At 44.6% G+C, this 22094-nt stretch overlaps 1 protein-coding gene across 1 annotated transcript in view; it reads left to right on the forward strand.

Moving 5' to 3' along the window:
- The window catches only part of CPS1 (carbamoyl-phosphate synthase 1), a gene marked incomplete at both ends in the record, with an annotated part of 88438 nt that overhangs the window by 50256 nt on the left and 16088 nt on the right, over nucleotides 1-22094 (forward strand). Inside the window, 9 exons of the mRNA XM_084289676.1 lie at nucleotides 3740-3881; nucleotides 5721-5786; nucleotides 6349-6412; nucleotides 9341-9522; nucleotides 14893-15087; nucleotides 15624-15691; nucleotides 17787-17862; nucleotides 20820-20897; nucleotides 21872-21979. Of these exons, the coding sequence (XP_084145802.1) occupies nucleotides 3740-3881; nucleotides 5721-5786; nucleotides 6349-6412; nucleotides 9341-9522; nucleotides 14893-15087; nucleotides 15624-15691; nucleotides 17787-17862; nucleotides 20820-20897; nucleotides 21872-21979 (979 nt within the window). The remainder of the gene's footprint in view (nucleotides 1-3739; nucleotides 3882-5720; nucleotides 5787-6348; nucleotides 6413-9340; nucleotides 9523-14892; nucleotides 15088-15623; nucleotides 15692-17786; nucleotides 17863-20819; nucleotides 20898-21871; nucleotides 21980-22094) is intronic.

The raw sequence follows: 22094 nt of genomic DNA on the forward strand, positions 1-22094 counted from the left end.
GTACTCCTAAACTGGTGGATCAGATGAAAGCCAGTCAAGTGGAAGAGAGGGCCGTGCTGGAGCGAGCCGCCTCTCCCGGTAATTGCAATGCTGCCAGCGTTCTTCCAGGCAGTTAAGAGATTTCCCCAGGTCCTCTGTGCCAGGTGAAAATTTCCTCATTAAGGGGAATTTATTCCGTTTCCTCTTATCGTTTGTTACTGAAGAAGAAAGGGGTGGATGGCGTTCCAAAGATGCCAGGGTAGGATTTTAAACAAAAAGCACCAACAAGTCAACACTGGGAGCTGAAAAGGGGCACGAGCAAGGTTTGGGAAAGGCTTATATTGTTTATAAACTGAGAAACGTGGGGGGGACTTGGCTTTTTGAGGAAGTGAACAGCCACTGAATGACTGTGGCAGCGTGGAAAAAGGACAATCATCTGGTTCTGAAGCTCTGACGCTCCTGCCACTTTGCAAAGGTGGATGTTAGGAGAAGAAGTGGTAGAGGAATGGTGGCCGTTTCATCTTCCCTTGTTTCATAATGATGAATTAGCAAGGAAGTTCAATCTTTGCAAGGCTTTTGGCCTGTATTTGAAGAGTAAGTGATGCTCCAAGGGAAGGTGGGAGGCGCTTATGTAGGACTAGGTCATGCTTTTGGGAACAGCCAGGGCTGAGATATTCTCACCTTGTTTTAGTGGGGGATTTCTGGTGAGCTCTTGGAAGGAGCTCTAATCAAAGAGATCAGCCTGGTAGTGCCCCTGTTGGCTTTAGTGTCCCCAGCAAGTCTAAAGGGTGGGAGTGGAGGCTGTGGGGACAGAACAAGGTCAATGCTGGATCTGGAAAATCACCGCTCCTTAACCTCTGCGTGTCTTAGTCTTGCTATTGGCAATATAATCATCACTCTACCTACTGTTCGCATGGTTTTTTTTTTATTCTTTGGATGAAAGTTGGGCTATAAATGATAAAAATCAGTATTAGGAAATGGACATCTCATGGCAGATCATGGTTTCAAGTAGTTGGAAAGCAGCACTGCTGGGTGTTTGGCTTGTGCTGATTTTCTCTGACTGTTATACGGCAAAACTCTTGCTTATATCCACGGGGTTGGGTTGTCACTTCTGACCTCTCCTGCCTCATGGTGATCCTCGTGTGTTTCCTCCATATTAAGCTGCCTTCGTGGCAGTGGGAAAAGAGGAAACCCTTCCTGCCTAGGTGCTGCTTGAACAGACCTTCCCACCACATCCCTTGTATTAAGGATGTGTTGAAAGCCACATCTCTTACCTTCATCATGCACTGGGACTACAAGAGGAAAAATTCAGTTTTATTTCCCCTTTAGGTACTCAGCTTTTCTCTTGTAAGCTGATTGTCCTGTGCAAAACCAGTTCCCTTTTTGCATGGACACCCTAACCCGACTAGGATGTGCCAGTAAATGCCCTGACCCCATTTGAGCTGCTAGCCCAAGGCAGGGGAATCATGTTGCAAAATTATCTGCCCACCCTGCTGATGGGGAGGGCAATGAAGGATATTGTTATAATGATACATTTTTTTTAAAAAAGAGTTGAAACCAGCTGCAAATGAAGGCAATTTTCTTTCTGTTGCTAATCAGATGGCAGCCAGCAATGTGTGTTTCTGAGACAGACAGGAGGGGAGAGCAAGGGAGCAAACACACGTTGGAACTGACTCGTTTTCTGGGGATCATCAGGTCTGCTCATTTGTACTTAAGGAATGCCAAATCTAGGAGAGGAATCAAACACGGCTGCATCCTTCCGAACAGCTGGCGATGGCTAGCATCTGCTTTGCCAGGGAGTTGGCAGATTTTGCTTGCTGTGTTTCCTCCTGTAAAGCACTCACCCATGCCTTCAGTTCTGGCGTTCACACTTCACGCAAGAAGCCCTGCCTCTGAGCTGTAATCAGGAAGGAGGAAGGGCTCAGGAGAAGCAGGGCAGTTGTTGTAGCGGAGGAGTCCGTGCGTGGAAACTGCAGGCTTTAATTGCTGGGGTGCTGGAAAGCAGCTCTGTCTGTGGGTAAACCTTTCTGCTTTTAGGACTGGATCCCAAACCTGGGAAGCTCACGCTGCTGGGTTAGGCAGGACCCGTTCCTTCTGAGAGCAGCAAGGAGCAGGATCTGTTGGAGTAAGGAGTGATGTGATGGGGGCAGTTGGAGTTCCTACCCAGGAGCTGAACTCCAAAGTTTCTGGTCCCCAGTTCTGCTCTCAGAATTAGCTGGCTTGACACTTCTGTGCCTCCCACCTGCTTTGCCTGGCTTCGCTGAGGGCAGTGGAGCTGCTCCATAAGCCAAAGTGGAAAATCCAATGACTCTTTCATGCTTCAGCTTCCTGACACGTTCCAATAAAGCGGCCTTACCCCTCTCCTCCTGCTCAAATAACATAATGCTATTTATTTAAAAATACCATCAAGCAAAGGACATAATTCAAAAGCTCTGATTTAGGAAAATTGCTTGTTTGTTAATCATTTCCTTTTTCCTGATTCAGAGCTTGCTTGCTCATAAAATATTGATTTATTGGGCAGGCAAGGATGCTCTTGGCAATGAAGATGAAAAGCAGAAGTGCTGATAAAAATACATGGGCTTTTTATGTTTTTCCAAAAGCTAAGCTTAGGAAAGGTAGCTTAGAAACAGAGAGAGGCAGGAACTACCAGGGGTATAGGTGGAGTCAAAACAAAGTGAAACAAAAAGAGCGTGGGAGGAAAAAGCGTGAGATGGAGGGAATAAAGAGGGGATGGGGAAGGTGGAAAAATCAAAACGGACAAGAAACCATTGAGCTGCAGAGATGTCTGGGGGAAAGCAATGCATGTGAAATAAACAGCAAAAGTTAGGAGTGCTAAAAAGTGGGAGAACAAGAACGTGAAGTGATGAGGGACCCTGAACACAGATATGAAACCAAAAAAAAGTGCCATGGTTGACCCTGCCTATTTCCCTCTCCCCCTTTTCATAATTCAAGAAGTAGCACAGATGACACGGGGGGAAAAAGCCTGTTTGAGACTGGCAAAATGGAAGAAACTACCTCTGCGCGTGAGCAGATGAAGGCCAGTTTTGCTATGCGTCTCTGAAGTGACTTGGTTTTTCAAAGCAGTGGCCGTATCTGAATGCAGAGCAGCCCAAAGAGCAGAAAGAAGGGCGTGTTTGGGATGAATTGAGGTGCTTTGAGGCAAGTTGTCCCACAGCTCAGCAGGGGTATCTGAGTGGGCTTGTCCCAGAGCTTCAGGAATTGCTGCGAGCAATCACGGTTAGGGAGCCAGCCCAGTGGGGTGAGGCCTGTGTTTTAAAATTTGGATTGGGAGGAGGAAAGTGAGGGAGAGATTCAGTTAAAGTTTAGACATGGAGATGTGGGGATAAGGAATCCAAGAAAGGAGCCGCTGCGAGTCTTCTGTGGAGGCTGTAACGGTAAAAGACCACACAGACATGGAGATGGTGTCCTTAGAGTAGCTTGGTGGAGAATGCTGCCGGGGAGATCCCGGGCCCAGTGTGAACCGCTCTTGTCTCAAAGCGAAAGAAACTCTTTTCTTCTCAGCATCACTAGTCTGCCTGTGGGCTTTACCTACTAGGTACGTGCATAGGACGTCCAGCCCAAGAAAAGATCTTTTGTGTATGAGGAGTGCATGGCTTACTGGGGTCGGCTTCCTTTTCTTGCCTTCAAGTGCATGCTCCTGTAGCAACTGCCCCTCAGTGCAGTACGGGAGACACGAGTACTCGTGTGTCTTTTAAGCGTTGCTGTAAAGCTTCATGTGTTTTTCTTTGTTTCACACCAGTGAAGCCGTTCCAGAAGAGGCCCTGAGGAGGGCCAAGCAGCTCGGCTTCTCAGACAAGCAAGTTGGGAAGTGCCTGGGGCTGAGTGAACTGCAGTGCCGGCAGCTGAGACTGAGGAAGAACATAGCTCCCTGGGTGAAAAAGGTACCGGGAGAAACCTCGCTCTCTGGGGCGAGGACTTCAAAGGGGGCAAGGAGCAGGAGGCTTGTCTGCCCTTAGACACGGTCAAGGAAAACAAAGTGAAAACCTTGGCTCTGTCGTCATCAATGGGAGTTTTGACATTGACGTTAGAGGAGAACAAATTTCACCCATCTAGCTGTTACCTCTGTACTGCACGCCTCAGCGTAGTGACATCAATCTATCGACTGAACATCCCCAAAGAGAAACAAACTATTTTTCATTTTCTGTGTGGCTGAGGTGGAACCACAGCTACCTGGCTTCAGGAAAAGGCTGAGAAGATGGATACTGGCCCACCATGGGGTGACAATGAAAGATGTAATATGTCTTTTGTCTTGGTAGTAACTTTTTACAGGGTAGCACTTTATTTGAAGCGCCCTATTGTTTATGGGTTCATTTGCTATTCATTGTAATAGTACTGAGTGTAATGAGCTCATCTAGTATTCATGGCAGTGTCACAAATGCTTTGCTAGGTGTTCTGTCGCTGCATTTAAGGTACTAAGGTACTAAACTGCCACCAGCTGGGATTTCGTCCTTAAAGGGCGCGGAAAAACAAACCAAGCTAGTCAATGTTTCTGAAAAAGCCCATCTGTATCCTCAGGCCCAATTCCAGATGCCAAATCTCCTTCTGTTCCCCAGCTGCTGTTTTCCTTCTATGTCCTCACCTGGCCTGCAGGAACGTGCCTGCTCTCGCACTGCGTTCCTTCTTGCACATGGCACTGCGGTGCAGGATTGATTTGTGTGCCAAGGTACCCTTAATAAGGTCATTTGACTTATGCAGCAGTTGTGGCATCAAAGCATATGTTTCTTCCTGAGCCATGAAGTACAAGTTGCAGCATTAGCAGCAGTAATGAGCAGCAGACACTTACACAGCACTAATGACGTAAGGTCACATTCTTCATTATTCACAAGGATTTGCACTGCCAGTGGGGATTCATGAAAGTACTTGACAACTGGAAAGATTTTTAAGTGGTAGCATGTAAAAATTCATGTCAGGGCTGCTTTAACATTGTTCCCTGCTCAGTATGCTGTGTAGAAATGTTTCAGCTGTTCATTCAGGGAACATGAGCAGTAGGGTGACCTAGATGGACCGGTTACTGTGTATAACATGCAGTGAGGAGTTGACACAAACAGTTTGAGCAGCCCGGTAGGCAAATAATTCTTCTGGACTCTCTGGTGACTAATTACATAGGAGATTGTTGAAAACAACATATAAGGGGTGGCTGAAAATCACTCTTGCTTTGTGCACCATTTAATTACCAAAGCAAGAGGGATGTTGTAACATAACTATGGAGTACTTACGGCTGTCCTCTACACAGGGTGATCTCAGAGTGTTATTGTGTGTATGTTTGTGGTTAGTGTGTGAACAAATGGAGCCAGGTGTGGAATGGGGAGATCCAAGCTGGCATAGCTAAAGAAGACAAAAGACCTGGAGGAATGGAGGTCTTTGTAATTAATACTGCCAAACTATCCAGAGAACGAGGAAGGCAGAGACAAGAAGGGATGGCTAGAAAAAACGTCTGGGCTGTGAAGATGTTTTACCAAGCAGGTGCAGCACCAAGTTTGCAGCTTAGAAAGAGAAGTCAGAGCCTTCTGTTGGCTGAACTGCAAGGCCTGGGGGCAGGGCAGGCATTTGCTGCATTGCCAGCACATCGCAGTTAGGGTCACCTTCTGAGGAAAGGCACAGCAGGAAAAATAGTAAGTCAAAAATATGAAAAGATGGGGGCGGGGCGGGGAAGGAAACAGTACATAAAAAGACTCTTGCACTGGACAAGTAACAGCCCCTGCTCTCCTTCTGCCCTGCAGATCGATACGCTGGCGGCAGAGTACCCTGCGGTAACTAATTACCTGTACGTCACCTACAGCGGGCAGGTAGGTGTGTTTGGGAACAACGCTCTGTTGCTATCCAGTTTGATCTCTTCCCACTGTACTGCAGTTTTTCTGGAGATCTTGCAAATGCCTCGTTCTCTGTAGCAATTATTTTGAATGCTATTACATAGAGTCCCCTTTCAGCAGGCCTGGTACTGTCTCTTGCCTGGTGATCCAGTGCATTTGGTGTTAATGCTCCTGTGTTGTTATGACTCTGTCTTGTAAAACCTGTACTGACATCCTCTGGGCACAGGTCAGGCGCTAGGAATGCAGAACTTGTCTCACTCACCTCGTTCTAGCATTTTTTTTTATGAAAACTTGTAGCTCCTTGGGCTGCTTGGATAGCCAAGTCAAAGGTGCTGCGTCTCCCTTGGTTTGGGTGCAGCACCACCAGCTCCAGTGCAGTAGCACTTCATTTACACTGCCGTAAATTAGATCAGACATGAGCCCTGAAGGATCAGGCTGTTGGGTACGGGCTGAATGCCAGAAACTGTTTGTTCTGAGAAGCACGGAGTTAGGTGCTGCTGAGTGTAGACCCTAATGACTTTTCTCCCTCCCTCCTCAGGAACACGATGTAAAATTTGATGACTGTGGAGTGATGGTGTTGGGCTGCGGACCGTATCACATAGGTAAATCTTTCTTACAGCTCCTCTGTTTTCCTTGCACCCTCGAGCCTTCTTTGGATATTCCTGTGGTTCATTTGTTCCTCTTCTCATATGGTGACAAAACCCTCTGGAGCACGGTGCACAGGACATCAATTCCTAGCAGAAGGTTTGCTTTTTACACTTGCTTGGAGACTTCATTTCACGCCCTGGAAAAACAGGATACTTTTTATTACTTGAAACGCAGGAGCATGTCACCTGGTTGTGATTTCCACAAAGTTTTAGGGAATTTTTTTAACCTTACTTTTGGCAAATGTTGAGGCATTCAGAATCTGATACCTCATGTGGAAGTTTGCTGCTGCTGCACACATCTTAGATAAGTATTCTGTCAGCTCGTGACTACATTGTTGTACGTTATGCATTTTAATGTTGTAAGTATAGGTGGCTACAATAAAGATTTGGGTAACTTTAGCTACTTTTGAGTAAGCAGTTCTCTGTATGCAGCTTGTTTCAGTCCACTCAGATGATTATGCAGCATAAGAGTTTCCAAATGGCTATGGATATTAGGTAGACAGACCATGCTGAATTCTTTATGTGACTACTTTTTTCTTTTCATGGATCCTTCCAAATAGCTCACTGTCATTGACAAGAAAAAGATTGGCTGTTCCTCAGAAATATTTTTGCCCTGCGTCTCACAAGTAATGGTGATGGGTTTTGAAAGCTGAAACACAAACTGTTTTTTTTGAAACACAAACTGTCCATTTGTTTTGCTTGGATGGATGGGCCATGTGGTACGCTCCTGGTGCTGTTGGTAGGATGTGTCTTTTTTAACTCAGTTTCCAGTGTGAATGTTGAGATGAGTGAAATCAGGAGGAACGCTTCAAGATTGCACTTATTTTGTTGTGAGTGCTTCTGCCAGTCAACAGGCTGTGTACGATGGCTGCAAAATGTGAACACACAAAGTGTGGCAGTATTGTTTAATAACTTGATCAAATTTATGCAAATGCATTTTGCGCTGTTCGCATAAAGCTTGTAATTGTTTAGATCAACCATTCAGATCCGATACTGGTCTTATCTGCTCTGTAGCTGATTAGATCAGGACTTTGAAACAAGATCAGATCAATCTTTGAAAGAGATTGCAACTAAATAAGGCCTGCTAATAGGGGAAGCCACTACTTACACCTCTAAAAGATTTTTTCTAGGTGCTCTAGTCAAGTTGATTCTTTTTCTTTGTTACCCTTTGAAGGCAAGTGAGCAGCATGTTTGGCTTTGCTCTGCACCTGCTGAACTACAGCCATAATTGAGTGGGATCAGCTGAGCGTTAGCTGGGGATTGCTTGCCCCTCACTTCCTGCCGGGAGGGTACCTCCTGTCCTCTGCAGGGAACAACCTGATCAAGCTTTGTGTCACAGGCAGCCCTGAAAAGCGAACAAATAAGCAATTGCACTGAGCCCCTTGACCAGCAGAATGCTCTGCTAATTGTATGATGTACTCAAACTTAACACAATCGAAACCTGAAAGTGTGTTCAAAACCAGGCCTGCATTGTAGTAATTATCTTCTCCAGAGCAGCGTCTGGTTATGTTACACCAGCCATTACCAGCATTACTAAGGATTTGTTGTCTTCACTTTTCCCACTGCTTGGATATGGCCCTTACTTGATGCAGCTGGATTTGACCTCTGCGTGTTCAGCTGTATTCCCAGGTAGCATCCAAGGCAGCCTGCTGGGGACTGCAGGTTACCATCTTGACCTATATTTGAGGTTTCTGATGTATAAGAATGCCTGAATAATTGAGGTGGAATAAAAAAGGTGAACGGTGACTGTTCTGGGAAACATCCTGTTTCAAATTTGATTTCCCCGTCTTTTCTGCAGGGTTTTTGCTGAGGCCCAGGCATGTTTGGAGATCCCTGTTTGACAGTAGCAGGGAAATAAATAGTGTGCTTGTCAGTGAGTGACCTGTGCCAGCCATCTGTTTGTAACTAGGTGTTGTGGAGGCAGCAATTAAGCACAGCTTGAGTTTCCAATGCATCTTGTCACACAATTATATATATATATATAAAAAAAATTATATCAGTGGTTAACGATCATGTAATGACTGTGAACACATCACGATGAGGTCAAGGTTTTCTTGTAGACCGTTAGCATAACCATTTAATGATGTTCTTTAGTATGCATCGTTCTCTGTTTATGGTACCTCTCTTGGATGTTTGTGTGCAGAAATTTATGGGATGGTGGCTGTTACCTCATGTCTGGACTCTGGCACTGCCTGAAGCCTGCAGCATTGCCAAAAGTTGTGTAGAGCAGGGAACTTGCAGAGTGCCAGTTGATTTCCTCTTTCTCCCTTTCCTTTAGAGGCAGGCAGAGTGCTTACTCAGAGCTCAGGACAGTTAGGATGTGCCTGCCACAGCGATGCCACAGCTGCTGAGGCATTTAAACCACGGTAAAAGGATCGCAGAGTGGCTCCAAAAGTTCATCCATCAATTTGCCCTACCTAGAGTCAGTGTGTGGGAAAGTCAAAGCTTGTCACTTCTCTGCTTGGTTAAGCACACTCTGCTTTTCTGAGAGGCAAAAACCACTTCAGTCTTCCGTTTTTCAAACAGCAGCTATACAAATACTTCGTGTTTCCTGAAGTAAACAGCACTGCCTCGTAATGCGCGCTCATTTTGGTCACCTCTAGGTTCTGCCTAGAGTCCTTCTCAAAGTGTGTCGGCTGAGAGGCAGCAAGAGCTGGAGGAGCTGAGCCAGCTTACCTGATGCTCTTGGAGAACCATGTTTGGGGCTGATTACTTTCCATGGGAGGACAATCGGGTTGCTTGCTCTGAGCTGACAGGAAGCACCGTTGGCTTTTTTTTCCTCTTTTTTTTTTTTTTTTTTATTCAGCGTGAATGCTGAGAACGTCTGTTTGTTTTCTTCTGTGCATCCGTCCTTTCCTTGCCCACTTCTCTGTCTCCTGGCAGGCAGCAGCGTGGAGTTTGACTGGTGTGCTGTCTCCAGCATCCGCACGCTGCGTCAGCTTGGCAACAAGACCGTGGTGGTGAATTGCAACCCGGAGACGGTGAGCACGGATTTTGATGAGTGTGACAGACTGTACTTCGAGGAGCTGTCGTTGGAAAGGATCCTGGACATCTACCAATATGAGGTAAAGAAAAGCAGAAGCAGCAACAAAAAGCCACAAAGTGGCCCAAACTTCTCAAAATTCATGTCACCAGCTCGCTTTGGCGGAACAGCTGTGGGCGAGGAGGGGAGAGCACGCTAGCTAAAGCTGTTTGGGTTGGATCCCAGTGTTGCATTTTACACATCGTTGATGTTCCTAGCAGACTGCTCAATAATGAATGCCAAATAAATATTAAATTATTTTGCAAGATGCCATATTGTGCAATATTTACAAGCAGATTTAATTTGCTGCACAGTCATTTATCGCACAAATTGTTCTGCCCTTGCAGTGCTGAGCTTTAGCACTTAAGCATATCCTTGACTTTAAGCACAAGTGCTCCCCCTGAAGCAAACAGAACAGCACTTCTGCGTGCTCAGGAGCTTGCAGTCTTGGGCCTTACAGTACGGTGGCAGTGTGGTGAACGTTGTTCGCGTGCAGGCAGGCCAGAAGGGCATTTGATTTGCCATCAAACTGGAAGATGGGCTGGCTCCTGATCCAGACATCGCCCTTGCCTGCTGGGAGTTTTCAGGTGCTCAGAGCTGCCAATACTAAGAAGCAAAGAGGACTCCCAAGGAGATTTGATGATGGGAGGTTCCACTACGGAAACTGAAGTTATCAGAGGTGCTTACAGGAACTGTAATCTTCCTTGAAATTCAGTGTGAGTTGTAACTTGCTGAAGTGACTTTGAGGAGCCCAAGTTATATTAAACTTGTGATTTTTCTTGTCTCTTTCCCAGCACAAGCCAATTTGAGCTCAGCCCTTTTGTGACTGGGAGGTAGTTCTCAAAAACGTTTTATAACCTGGCTATGTTTTGATCATTCCCAAATATAGGACCAAGCAAAAGCCCATCGCAAGTCAAGTCCCAGTCCCTAGGCTCTGTTCTTAAGCCATTTGCAAAATACTTTAGGGGGACCATTTTTAGATTGCATCTTCATACTTTCTTTTTTTCCATGTTGTTTTACCTCTTCTTTAAATTTTCATAAAGACAGATGCAGTTACTGCAGTGTCGACTTAGGGAGGGTTAAAAGACTCTGGTGGCTCACTGGAGTCTGAAAGGCTAATTTTTGAATGCTTTAGGAGTATCCCCAAGGCCCAGCTCTATAAACATTGAACTCTTGTTTATTTAACCAAAACTGAACTTCTGAACTTGGGGTGTGGAGCAAATTGGTGTGACAGTTTGTCAGAGAAATAACACTGATGAAACACAGCATCTAATTACTGCAGGATCAAAAGAGAAGGTAGGCATAGGTGATGAGGAGCAACTACTCATTTAAACACACAGTGCTGGCAATTAGCAAGTCGGGTAAGAAAAATATGTGAAAAGAATAATGCATGGGTATTGAAGCTTGCAGCATCCTGCTAGTTGCAGCAGGGTTTGGTGACTTGGAATTCACATTTCTCAGTCTGTAGGCTGACCTTGCTTGTGCTGGGATGTGCTGTGGATCTCAAGGTCTAATAGCAGCATCCTGTGCTACCTGGAACTGAAGGGGTTTGCTCTGAAGACATGAAACACATGAGGCTCTGAGCCTAAACATCCAAAGTTAGGCTGTGCTGTCTAGTAAATCCCATGAAGAAGAGTAAGTACTTAACTGTTTTAGAGCACTTCTCAAGTAGTGGCCACAGGGAATGGCATCGTTATGCCTAATTTGCAAGTGAGGAAACTGAATCTCTGAGGAGGGGAGAAACTGCGCAGTCTGCCAAAGGATGTGGGCAGACCTGGGGACAGACTCCAGACCTCCAGCAAAGTACTAAAATACACTATTTGCTGTGTCATTTTTTAAACATGAGTGAGCCACTTGCTAATGCACTGTAAACAGAGTATTTCCTCAGGCAAGTGCAACTGGAAGTTGGTCCCTAAGGAAACAACCAAGTTCAAAACTTAGGATTTGATTCTGAGATCCCTCAGAGATCCTGCAAATAACCTCCTCGTTATCCCAGTTTAGTATGGAACACAGGAATAATGCCAGGATTTCAGTCCAGGCTTTTAAGCTTTGCTGCTAATTAGCTTCCTCTAGTTTTTCCGTGCACAATGAGTAGTGTCAGTGGGGCAAATACTCTAAAAGCCCCGGAGCATTGCTGCACCCTAGGTAAAACCACCAGCAAACAAAGGACAGCCCTCATCCCCCAATAGAGGTGATGCATCAACACTAAACGTTGTTAGGATTAACATCAAACTTTGGGCAACGACTCTGTGTTCTAATTAGACAAATTAGACTATGTCAAAAGGTGGGTTGACTAACGAGATGATGGGGACCCCAACCTGCCTGCCAAGTACTGCTCGTAGCTTGGCACGGCGCTGTCCCAGGGACGTCCTCAGCTGCCCCTTCTCTTTCTGTCCCTTGTGTCCCCACCTCTCCTTCTCTAGTTGACATCCACAGCTGCTCAGGCACCAGAGACCGGGCTCTGCAGATGGAGCTGTGCTTGGAGGGAAGTTTAATGTACTGGGAAGGTGCAAAGTTAGGTGGTAGTCTGTGAGGACGACAATTAAAAAAAAAAAAAAAGAAAAAAATCCCTTCCCTCAGATTTATTGTTTTTTTGTTTCCAGAGAAGATGTTCCCTTTTTATTTTAATATCTCTCTGCTTGAGGGCCTCTTCTGATTCTTTTTTAGTTTCTAGGATCATTCTGAAACAATTCATAAAACTAAAGGAGGCTCTTAGGTACAATTTTAATGGTCTAATTTGTTTTCAAACTCAGGGAAAAAGAAAACCCAACTCTATTACTAATGACATAAAAGCAAGGTAGTAATAAAAAGAGTGATTTTTATAATAAAGGGGAAAATAATTCTCCCCAGACTTCTTTCACTAGATTATGTACAGTGTATATTTTAAGGCTTTCTGTTGGCAAGGATGTTATTCATTTTCTTTATAATTAAAATATGGCTGATGACAAAGTGATATGCGGCCGAGTCCGTTTTCAGTCTGCCCACGTTCCTCAGCAGTGCAGACCTGTTCCCTGCCTGGGCAACGGGCTGCTCCTTGGGCAAAGGTATTCTTTGGGAAAGAAAAGCAGAATTTTAAAAGAAAAAATACACAGCAGCTGGGTCTCGATTTATGGTTCTTTTTGAGTGAAAATGAGCATGTGATTCTTTGCTATCTGCTCGAGAAGCCATCTCCTCTGTCTCTTCGGAGACCCTGATGCCATCCCAGCTTGGACGTGGGCAGCGTTTTGATTTTCGGGGCCCAGAGGCTGGAATTGGTTTAAAGGAAGAAATAAGCAGCAGCTGAAGAGAGGCTGTTAGCTGGGAAATTTGTGGCTGAAATACGTTTGGGATACGTTGTGGTGATGGTCGACCTTGGCATCAAAGCTGGGTTGGGACGTTATCAAACTGGACTCGTTCCAAGCTGTGAGAAGGGGTTTGCTTATTCACGGTCTGGTTCTCCTCCATCTGGGATGCTGACGAGTCCAGGGGCTGGAGATAAATTCTGTATTTTGGATGGCTCTGGAAACTTCAGGGGGTTTTAGACCCAGAAATGAACGGATTTTTCTTCAGAGCTGGAGAAGGAGAGCTCTGATGCCATGGGATAGCCCCAAGTGGGCACCAAACAGCTTCTGTCCCTGCCCCACCCTCTGCTAACAGAGTTTTTCCCTCCCAGGACTAAGCTCCTTCAGATGGCTGCCCTTGGCTGGCAGCTGTACGTCATCCCACAAACGAATGCATGGAGAGTAGGAAAAAACATCAGCTCCGTCACTGTGGATTATTAGCATGCGAGGCAAATGAGTAATCTTGTAGACCTTGGGATAATAAGTGCTGTTTAAATGCCAGGCTTTTTTAGTGGATCCTTATTACGGTAGGAAATTATCCACATTAAAGTTAAGCAGGGTTTGTTCTAGCATTTATCATCTGTTTCTTTCTGAGTCACTTCTAGTCCATCCTGCTCGCGGCTCACGGATCTCCCACTCTAAATCCCTTTCAATCCCTCATTAAGAAGTTCCTCTTCCAGGAAGGCCAGCGGGGTTAGCCTTCTTCAGGAAAAACACACTTGTTAATTAAAAGAACATTGATACTCTAAAGGATAGAGCCAAACCGTGTATCACTGCGCTCTGGATGTTGATTTATGCTTCTCATTTGCTGGAGGTGGGTGAAACTGTGTAAAACACATTTGGTTCAAAGGAGCCCATCACTGCAGCTGTACTGCAGGCCGGATTCTCCTTTGGGCAAAGTTTCACCAGCTTTAATTTGGAATTAAAGCGCCCGTTATTTAATTACCCCGAATTATTAAATGATCTAAATGTAATTCACATCCTTATAATTGTTGCAGCTTCTCCAAAGCCTGTTATTTTTACTGCTGAAAATTTCCTCGCCAAACTCTGCTGTACTGGAAAGCCTTCAGGGGTTTATGTAAGGAAAAAAGAGGAAAAAAAAAAGCCATATTTGCACCTGAAGGAGGCCGTACGTTTATGAGGAAGCTCAGCTGTCTCCTTGTTATTTGACGTTTATTATTTCCTTGCTTAAAACGTTGTGGTTACCCAGCCACAAACACAAAACGTGCCTTTGAGGCTGGAGGATGCTGTGTCACCTGTCCTAACTCATCTGCTTCGGGAATTTAAGTGCTCGCAAACAACCTGCAAACAATGAGCATGTGGGAGAGTTCGGCTGAAATATTTGTTGCTGTCGAGTGTGCTACAAGAAATGAAGAGCTAGGCACAAATAATGAAGACAAATTAAAATAAAGAGCTGAATGTATCCTGACTCACCACCACGGGCTGCCTGCTGGGTTGGGCTCTGGTGAGCTCGGCTCTGCTCTGTGCAGGGCAGCAAGGGGTCAGCATGAGGGCCCCCTAAAACATCTCGTGTGGTCGTGCTGGGTGTCCAGTGGCTGCAGCAGGGCTCGGTCTCCATGCCCATGCATGCAGGAGGAAGGGAGGGAGACCTGCCCCCAGTGAGCAGAGCTGTGAGTTTTCTTGCAGGCCGTGATATTTTTGTAGCACGGCTCCTTTCCTCTGCAAAGCGAGAGAGCGTGTGTCAGCTCTGTGCTTATCCTCCCTGGGAAAGCAGAAGACCCCAGACATGACATGAAAATAAGGTAGTAGTCTGTGCCTCTGACAGAAACGAGAAAATCTTGGTCTGATATCAAAGGGGATGTGAACACTGCAGACTCCTTTGGTTTCCTGGGGAATTTGACCTCAAGTTACTGCTGCGTGTTGATGACATCAAGGAGGACAGTGTGTTTTAGAGAGGCTGCGCTCTGAATCAGACTTCGAAATCTGGGTACCTCCGGATCAGAAAAGTTGTCATCTGCCTTTACACATAACAATCTAAAAATGAGTGATCTGTACGCTGGCTCCCTAATTATAACAGTTTTTAATGTTAAGCTAACTTGGACGTGACTGTGCTTCTTTCTCTCTGCCAACAGGGATGCAGTGGCTGCATTATTTCTGTAGGTGGGCAGATTCCCAATAACTTGGCAGTGCCGCTGTACCAGAGTGGAGTGAAGATTCTTGGCACGAATCCTTTGCAGATTGACCGGGCAGAAGACCGCTCTGTTTTCTCAGCTGTTCTGGATGAGCTGCGTGTGGCCCAGGCTCCCTGGAAGGCAGTCAGCACTCTGGTAAGTTGGGAAATGGTCTGGGAAATAACCAAGTGCCTAGGTGTTGTGAGCATCTGCTGGAGATAATGTACTGCTAACGTTTCAAGATTCTGAAGACATTTGACAGCTTTTTACTATCCATGTTGAAGAACTTTTTGGTCCTTGTGGAATGATGCTGTAGCTCAGGTATGGGAGTGGAATGGGAAGTGGCTTCATATTATCCTCACACATCATGGGATATATAACCAGCAAATGTTAGCACCACTGTCAGGCTACTCTGGTTTATTCTGCTAGCCTTGAAAACTGCTCTATTGTGTGGAGATTGCCAAGGAATAGAGACATGGCAGCACCTTTTTTTCCCAGTGACGCTGTATGGACAGGGAGGTTCTGAGGAGGACAACTCTGGAACAGTGGAGCTGTGCATTCTGTTCAGCCCAGCCTGTAGTCCCCTACATCTTTCTTTCTATATTTCAAATGCAAATGCAGTCAGAGTGATATTTTGGAATGACTTTAAAATATGTTCTTGTTCACAGCATGTTTTCCCTCCCTGTCTTTAGAGAGATGCAGTTGAATTTGCAGGCTCTGTGAGTTACCCATGTTTGCTGAGGCCTTCCTATGTTCTGAGGTAAGGCTCAAACATCAGAGCTCATCAAGCTGGGGGGTATGAAGTAAAAAAACCTTTTGGAGGCAAGGGAGAGAGTCATTTTAGGGTCCTTGGAATACGCTGTGCTGGGTGCGTGCAGCAGAAAGCTGCCAGTCTTAACAGGTTGAACGACTGCCTGTACCAGTAAAGGGAGCCAATGGTTCCCTTCTGTCCATCAGGCACAGATCAAAGGCAGAACACATTCCTAAGAACGTCTCTTTAGCTGAATTGCCTTTTTCATGTATGAAGACCAAAAACAGGAGCCATCTGGGATACTCCTTAAGGTTCCTGAGCCTACCTGTACAATTAAGCCAGAAAATTGTTTGCCACCAGGAAAAACAGAAGGCAGTGTGCTGAGGCCATTTATTGGGGTTGGCATCTGTTATCAGAAAATGACAGTGTGTCTTTTGAATTCAGCTTCTTATTTGCCAAGCTTCTCTGCTTACAGGCATGTTTTATGTCCCTGCGCTGTGGCAGCTGTTTTTCTTTAAATCGACATTGTACAGAACTGCACATTTCCGACAGCTAGACTTTTTGAAGAAGTTACATCAGTGCTCACACAGGTTTTGAATGATCACTCTTCTCGGTGAGGAGTTTCTTCATAGCTGACTAGGCACAAAGAGGCAGTTTGCCGGGCACAATTTACAAGTGCAAATAAATTGGAGACAGGATCCTTTTCATATGAAAAGAAACATATCAAAATGAGGAGACACAATATTCATTTTCAGGGGAGTGAAAAAAATCTTTTCATTTAAAACAGGAGAAAAAAGAAACAGTTCATATATGCTCAACTTCAAGGAAATATCTTTTAGAAGACTGCTGATGGTGACTTTTCTATTCAGTTTCTGAAGCTTGCAGTGGAGTTGCAAAGCAAAGTTAAAAGCCAGCACTCTGATCAGGAGGACAACTTAGAAAGTGCTCCTGATGTCACTTGCTAGATTTTTAGGGCACACTCCTTTTAGCCTGTTGTTTCCATTTCTATTAAATTAAGCATAGCCCCTTGCCATGTAAGTATTTCTTAACACAGTATTTCCAAGGTATTTTGAGCATTTCAAGGTTAGGGGAACTTCAGGACAGATTAGGGGAATTTCAGGGAGATGAAACTGCAGGATGTCAAACTTGAAGAAATATAAAGTGAAAAGCCCTTGCACAGCATACTGCCTGGCCTCTATTTGCAGAACGGCAGCAGGTCCACAGCTAGACTTCTTCATCCTTTGTACAGATCTGGCCTTTAATATTTGCCGGTTGCCTTTGAAAACTAAATGCATTTCCTCACCATTTATGTACCGTGTGCACCCGTTCACATCCTCAGTGGTGCAGCTGACACAGGTCCCTGGATTTAATTGAACTCTATTGATCTACATCAGCTGAAGTTGTAGTCCAATAAAGTGTAAGCATGTAGGTACTTGGGGCTATTTATCTTAGGTTCGAGGGCCTGATTTCATGGGATAGGTCCTTCCTTCACTTTTCCCCACAGCCTCTGTGGGCTTGCCCACCAAAGCAAAGGGGACACCGAGTGACAGTAGTAGAAGTGAGCAATGTTAGATCTTAAGAAATAAATTTTAAAAGGTCCTGCCTTTCAAAGGGACTGAATTACTGTCAGCCCATATTGCAGCCCATTGTCACCTTCATTTGCACTGTCACAACCATCACCAACGGCACTGAAGAGCAGTCGGGCTGACAATATGGTAAAGGAGGCTGGGTCTGGAGTAGGGATATCTGGCTGACTTGCCACGTCCTCCAGCTTAGGGGGGCTTCAAAAGCTTGGGCCAGGAAGGGGATTTCCCAGCAGTGCTAAGGCTGCACAGCCCCAGTTCATTGCTTGATTTTTCATCGTAGTTCTGGAGGTCACCTGTCGTCTCTGGAAGGCTGGTGGAGGTTCGTGAGGTACCAGCTCTGCCTTTCTTTCAGTCCAGAGTAGAACGAGTGGGTGGCTTAAGCCAGGGTCTTGCTCAGCCTGTCACATAAAGGTGGTTGTGCTGGTGTGTCTAATGCTGTAATGTCTCCCTTACCGTCATGAGGGAAGATTATCTGGTTTGGGTTTACCTTTTTTTTTTTTTTTATGTCATTCTTACAGTGGGTCTGCAATGAATGTAGTATTCACCGAAGATGAAATGAAGAAGTTCTTAGCAGAAGCCACCAGAGTCTCTCAGGTACCAGTATTTGCCCTACCACTGCTTTTGCTTTTTGTGTTTGCTGTGTTTGTTCCACCTGAGCTGTGCTTTCCCTCTGTTTCTATATTGCTTTTTCCCAGCTCTCTTCCTTGCCTGGGGAGGAGCCAGGGAAATTCAAGTTTAACCCCTCCATTCATTCCCTAAAGGGTGCATCTTCTGTGCAGGAACCTTTGCAAGCTTTTGCTATGACATTTAGCTCTCCAAATCACGTACTGATTTTCGTTTGGTACAGAAGCAGACTGGTGCTTGCTTACTGTTAATCCAGTGGGATTACTGATCTGCAGAGTATGTAAAGCAGAAGATGAAAGGTGTCAGTTTAAAATGTTTTAAAAGTTATTTTGGCTTTTTTAGTGTCTTTTTTTTTTTTTTTTTTTCCAGCAAGGGGAAAGTTTTGGTCTAGAACACTGAAATTTAGAAAAGGAAAAATCTGAGCAATTTCCTGAAGACCCGAGTGCTTCAAAACATAGTAAACAGCTCAAGGCCTGAGGTTTTTTTTTTTTTTTTTTTTTTTTTTTTCCATCCTTGCTATTGTTGTTAGTGTGTAAGGGATGTTTGGAGAGCTGGGAGTGTAGGAGGAGGAAAAAGTGAAATGATTGAGCTCAAATGAACGACATACAGAATTTGGAGTCTGACCTTTCAGCAGCCTCTGAGTTTGGCTTGGCCTTTTGGCCTGTTTTCTTGTTCCTCTCAACCTCTCCCCCATTTCTTATTTTTATTTTTTTTTGGAATGATCCCTGTTCAGAAAAGTGCTGTAATGCCATAAGCACTGCTCTCATGGGGAATCTCGGAGTGAAGTAGTTAGAGGAGCTCTCTGAATACACAACTGGCTAAGGCAGCAGGCACATTGCTGCTTACTCAGAGGATTTCTTAGGTGATGGATTTCTTAAGTTTGAGCAAGAAGAAAAAAAGAAACAAACAAACGTGTTTTTTAAATGTATGAGGCAAATGATGGAAGTTTAACCTTTTGGTAAGAAAAGAGCTAGTCAAATGGAGAGACCTTGCAAAGTAGTAACATCCTGAAGGATAAGTTAATGTGGAGGAAAGAAGACCACTCGGTATCATTTGCGAACAATTTTAAAGGGGTTTTTGAAAGCGGGATACTACCTCTGTTACTTCTATGGGGAGAAGTCATGGAATTAATTCTTGAAAGGCTTGCAGGGTCAACTGGCGCTGAAAAACAGGCTTTCAGTGATGCTCAGCCACCTAAAACACAGAGCTTCTCTCTGTACTTCATTTGTATTTCCCCGTGTGCTCACAGAGGCAAAGCACACAGCAGTGCTCAGTGGGACAGAACACTTGCTGTGGGCATCTTTATGATGGTAGTGCCCAGGAAAGTAACCTTTGGTCAGCTTAACTTGTCACAGCTTGATAAACTTGAATTGGGCAATGATGCTCTTCCTTGCTGAGAGGTCTGAGCCCTGGCACAGGAGGCCCTGTGGGGAGCTGAAGGAGAGGAGCCGTGAATTTTTGGGTACTCTGGCCTTGATCCTGCAGAGAAGTATGCTAGACTTACATGCTAAATTTTTGCGAGTGTAGCCAGACTGCAAAGGGAGGACTTCCTTCTTCATGCAGTGTGTTTGTACTGACAACAGCCTTAGCACAGTAGAAGCTAAGCAGGCAAAAAGCACAACAGAAAAAAAAGTACTGTATTTTGCTGCTAAATTAAGGAGGTTTTTTAACTTTGTCAAGGCTTTATGGGCCATGACTGGTTCCACTGAATTACCTGTGAGCATAGAACTGAATGTGAGCATCTGTGTGGGACACAGAGTTCATTTTTCTCGTTACAAACCCTTATCTATTTTTGCTCCACCCAACAAAGCATCTCCAGCTAAAGTGCCTGACCTGCAGGGTTGTGTTGTTTTAGCCACTTTGCGGTGACGGTGTTGTCTCATTATGGTGTTTATGTTGTCAATAACCGTCTAAATTTCTTGCGAGAGTTGAGACAGACTGGAACAGACAAGGTTGTGTGCACATATAAAATCTCCTGGTGAAAAACTGCAGCAAGACGGAAAGTTACACGACACAGGCCACTAAATTTATGAAACAACATAGGCTGTGGCATTGTCCTTGCCTGTGAATTTACCCTTGCACTGATAGATGTAAGGAATTGTGTCTTGTAACTTTTGGAGTTGCTTTGTATTTTTTCAAGAGGAGCCTTTTGAGCATGCATAGGCTGTCATTTATTCCATTTTATTCTCTAATAAATAACAGGCAGTTAATAGTGGATGGGACAGGTAAAATGTTGAGACATAAAGCTGGCCTGGAAGAGTGCGGATTAGATTTTTAAGCATCTGTTGGAGTGAGTGCCTGGGAGAAGAAAGCATTGGAGAAGTGTGCTCTGGCATCCCAGAGACAGGCAGAAGGAAGAGGAAGGAAAACTCTGTATACCAGGGAATGTGTTGAGACTCAAGGGTAGGTCGTTCCTGGCCAGCTATAATTAGTGGCAATTTCTCCCTGGGAGACTTAGGAAACCAGGCAGAGAAATGAGAAAGGAATAGGTAGGTTGACTGAAATATGTGACTTAACTGAAATAGCAAAAGGCAAGTGAGGTGCCCGTGAGGCTCACAGACAAACTGAAGATCTCAGAGGTAAGGAACATCTCTAGAAGACAAGATCAGAGGTCCCTGGATGCTTGCAGGTATAACACTATCTTCTTTCTGTCGTGGTCTCACCTAAAAGCTCTTTGCATTTTTCCCCAAATATTCACTGTCATGGTGACACTTTATGGAGTGCTTGAGTGGCTTTGGGGAAATTATGCCAAGTTTCCCCCTATTATTTCCTTGGCAAAGATCACTAATCTTTAGAAATAAGGATATTAATAGATTGGCCTTGTGGGATTCTGCTTCCAAAGGTTTTACAGTGATGAATAGTGAGCACTTGGATGATCCACAAATACTCTCAACTAAAAGCTTTCTTTTGGTTTGTCATCATGACAGGATCACCCTGTGGTACTCACTAAGTTTATTGAAGATGCCCGTGAGGTGGAAATGGATGCTGTAGCCAAGGCAGGAAGAGTAAGAACTTTTGCTTTTCATTAATATTAAACTTTTTTTTTTTTTAATTGCAAAAAAAATGTGGGTTTTAATGATTTATTTTATACAGCCATGGATTTGTGCCTAGAAGAGAAGAGAAACAAGAAAAGATGAATTCCTCTGAGGTTCAAAAACATCGTGCTTGAAAAGCTCAGCCTACCTTATTGTATACACCTAAATAATTTTTTTAAACATTGCTTAACCACATGCCTGAATCCTTTAGGATATAACTTCTATTGGATTCACAAATCACTGGCTTCGCAAATGACTCGTATCAGAATTGTCAGCATGTTTTACAGCATTACCACAGTTATATTACTACAGCTTCGCCTTGCATGTCGTTACTAATCAAATACAGGTTTCACAAAAAACACAAACTTGTCATTTAATAGAAATACTGTTTTCAATATTCATTTTTAACCAATAGACAAGATCATTGTCTTTTCTGGATATCAAGGTAGTGCACCTTGATACAATTCATTTAGCTTAAAACCTTAGGGCCTGAGTTTCCCCTACTTGGTTCTCTCCACAATTAAAACACCATGAAAGAGTAAGCAAATGTTTACAAATGATGGGGAATGACAACTCGTTTGTGTTTGTAGCAAGGAGAACTTAAAGAGCTGGTTTAAAGCCTAATGGGGCCTTACCTTCTGAGTCAGCAGTGTTAGAGGGGGTCATAGGATCTCCAGACTGTGGTAGCTTCTATCATTTTCAGTTTGCTTAACCACAGAATGAAAGACACTAACACGATTCCCTTTTTCATATGCCCTGTGTCTGCTGTAGGCTGTTCTTCCCAAAATCTTGGGAGATTCCCTTTTTGACCCATCTCTTTTGACTTCTGGATAGAGCTCTCTTCAGGAGACTGCTGGTCTGTACACAGCAGAGGGTTTGGACTTGGGGGCGCAGTTCATGGGAGCGTGTGAGGTGACTAATTCCTATATAATTATTGTCTGCAGGTTATCTCACATGCTATTTCAGAGCACGTGGAGGATGCAGGCGTTCACTCTGGAGATGCCACTCTCATGTTACCCACACAGACTATTAGCCAGGGAGCCTTGGAGAAGGTATGTTTTGCTCTTGCACTGAAAAGAAAAGGAAAATAAGAGTTGGAATCACCTTTCTCCTTGCTTGAGGAATTCAGGAGAAATCAAATCATCAGTGTTTTTTAAATGTCAGTGT

The sequence above is a fragment of the Netta rufina genome (assembly GCF_964035555.1).
Source record: "Netta rufina genome assembly, chromosome: 6".
NCBI classification, from domain to species: Eukaryota; Metazoa; Chordata; class Aves; order Anseriformes; family Anatidae; genus Netta; species Netta rufina.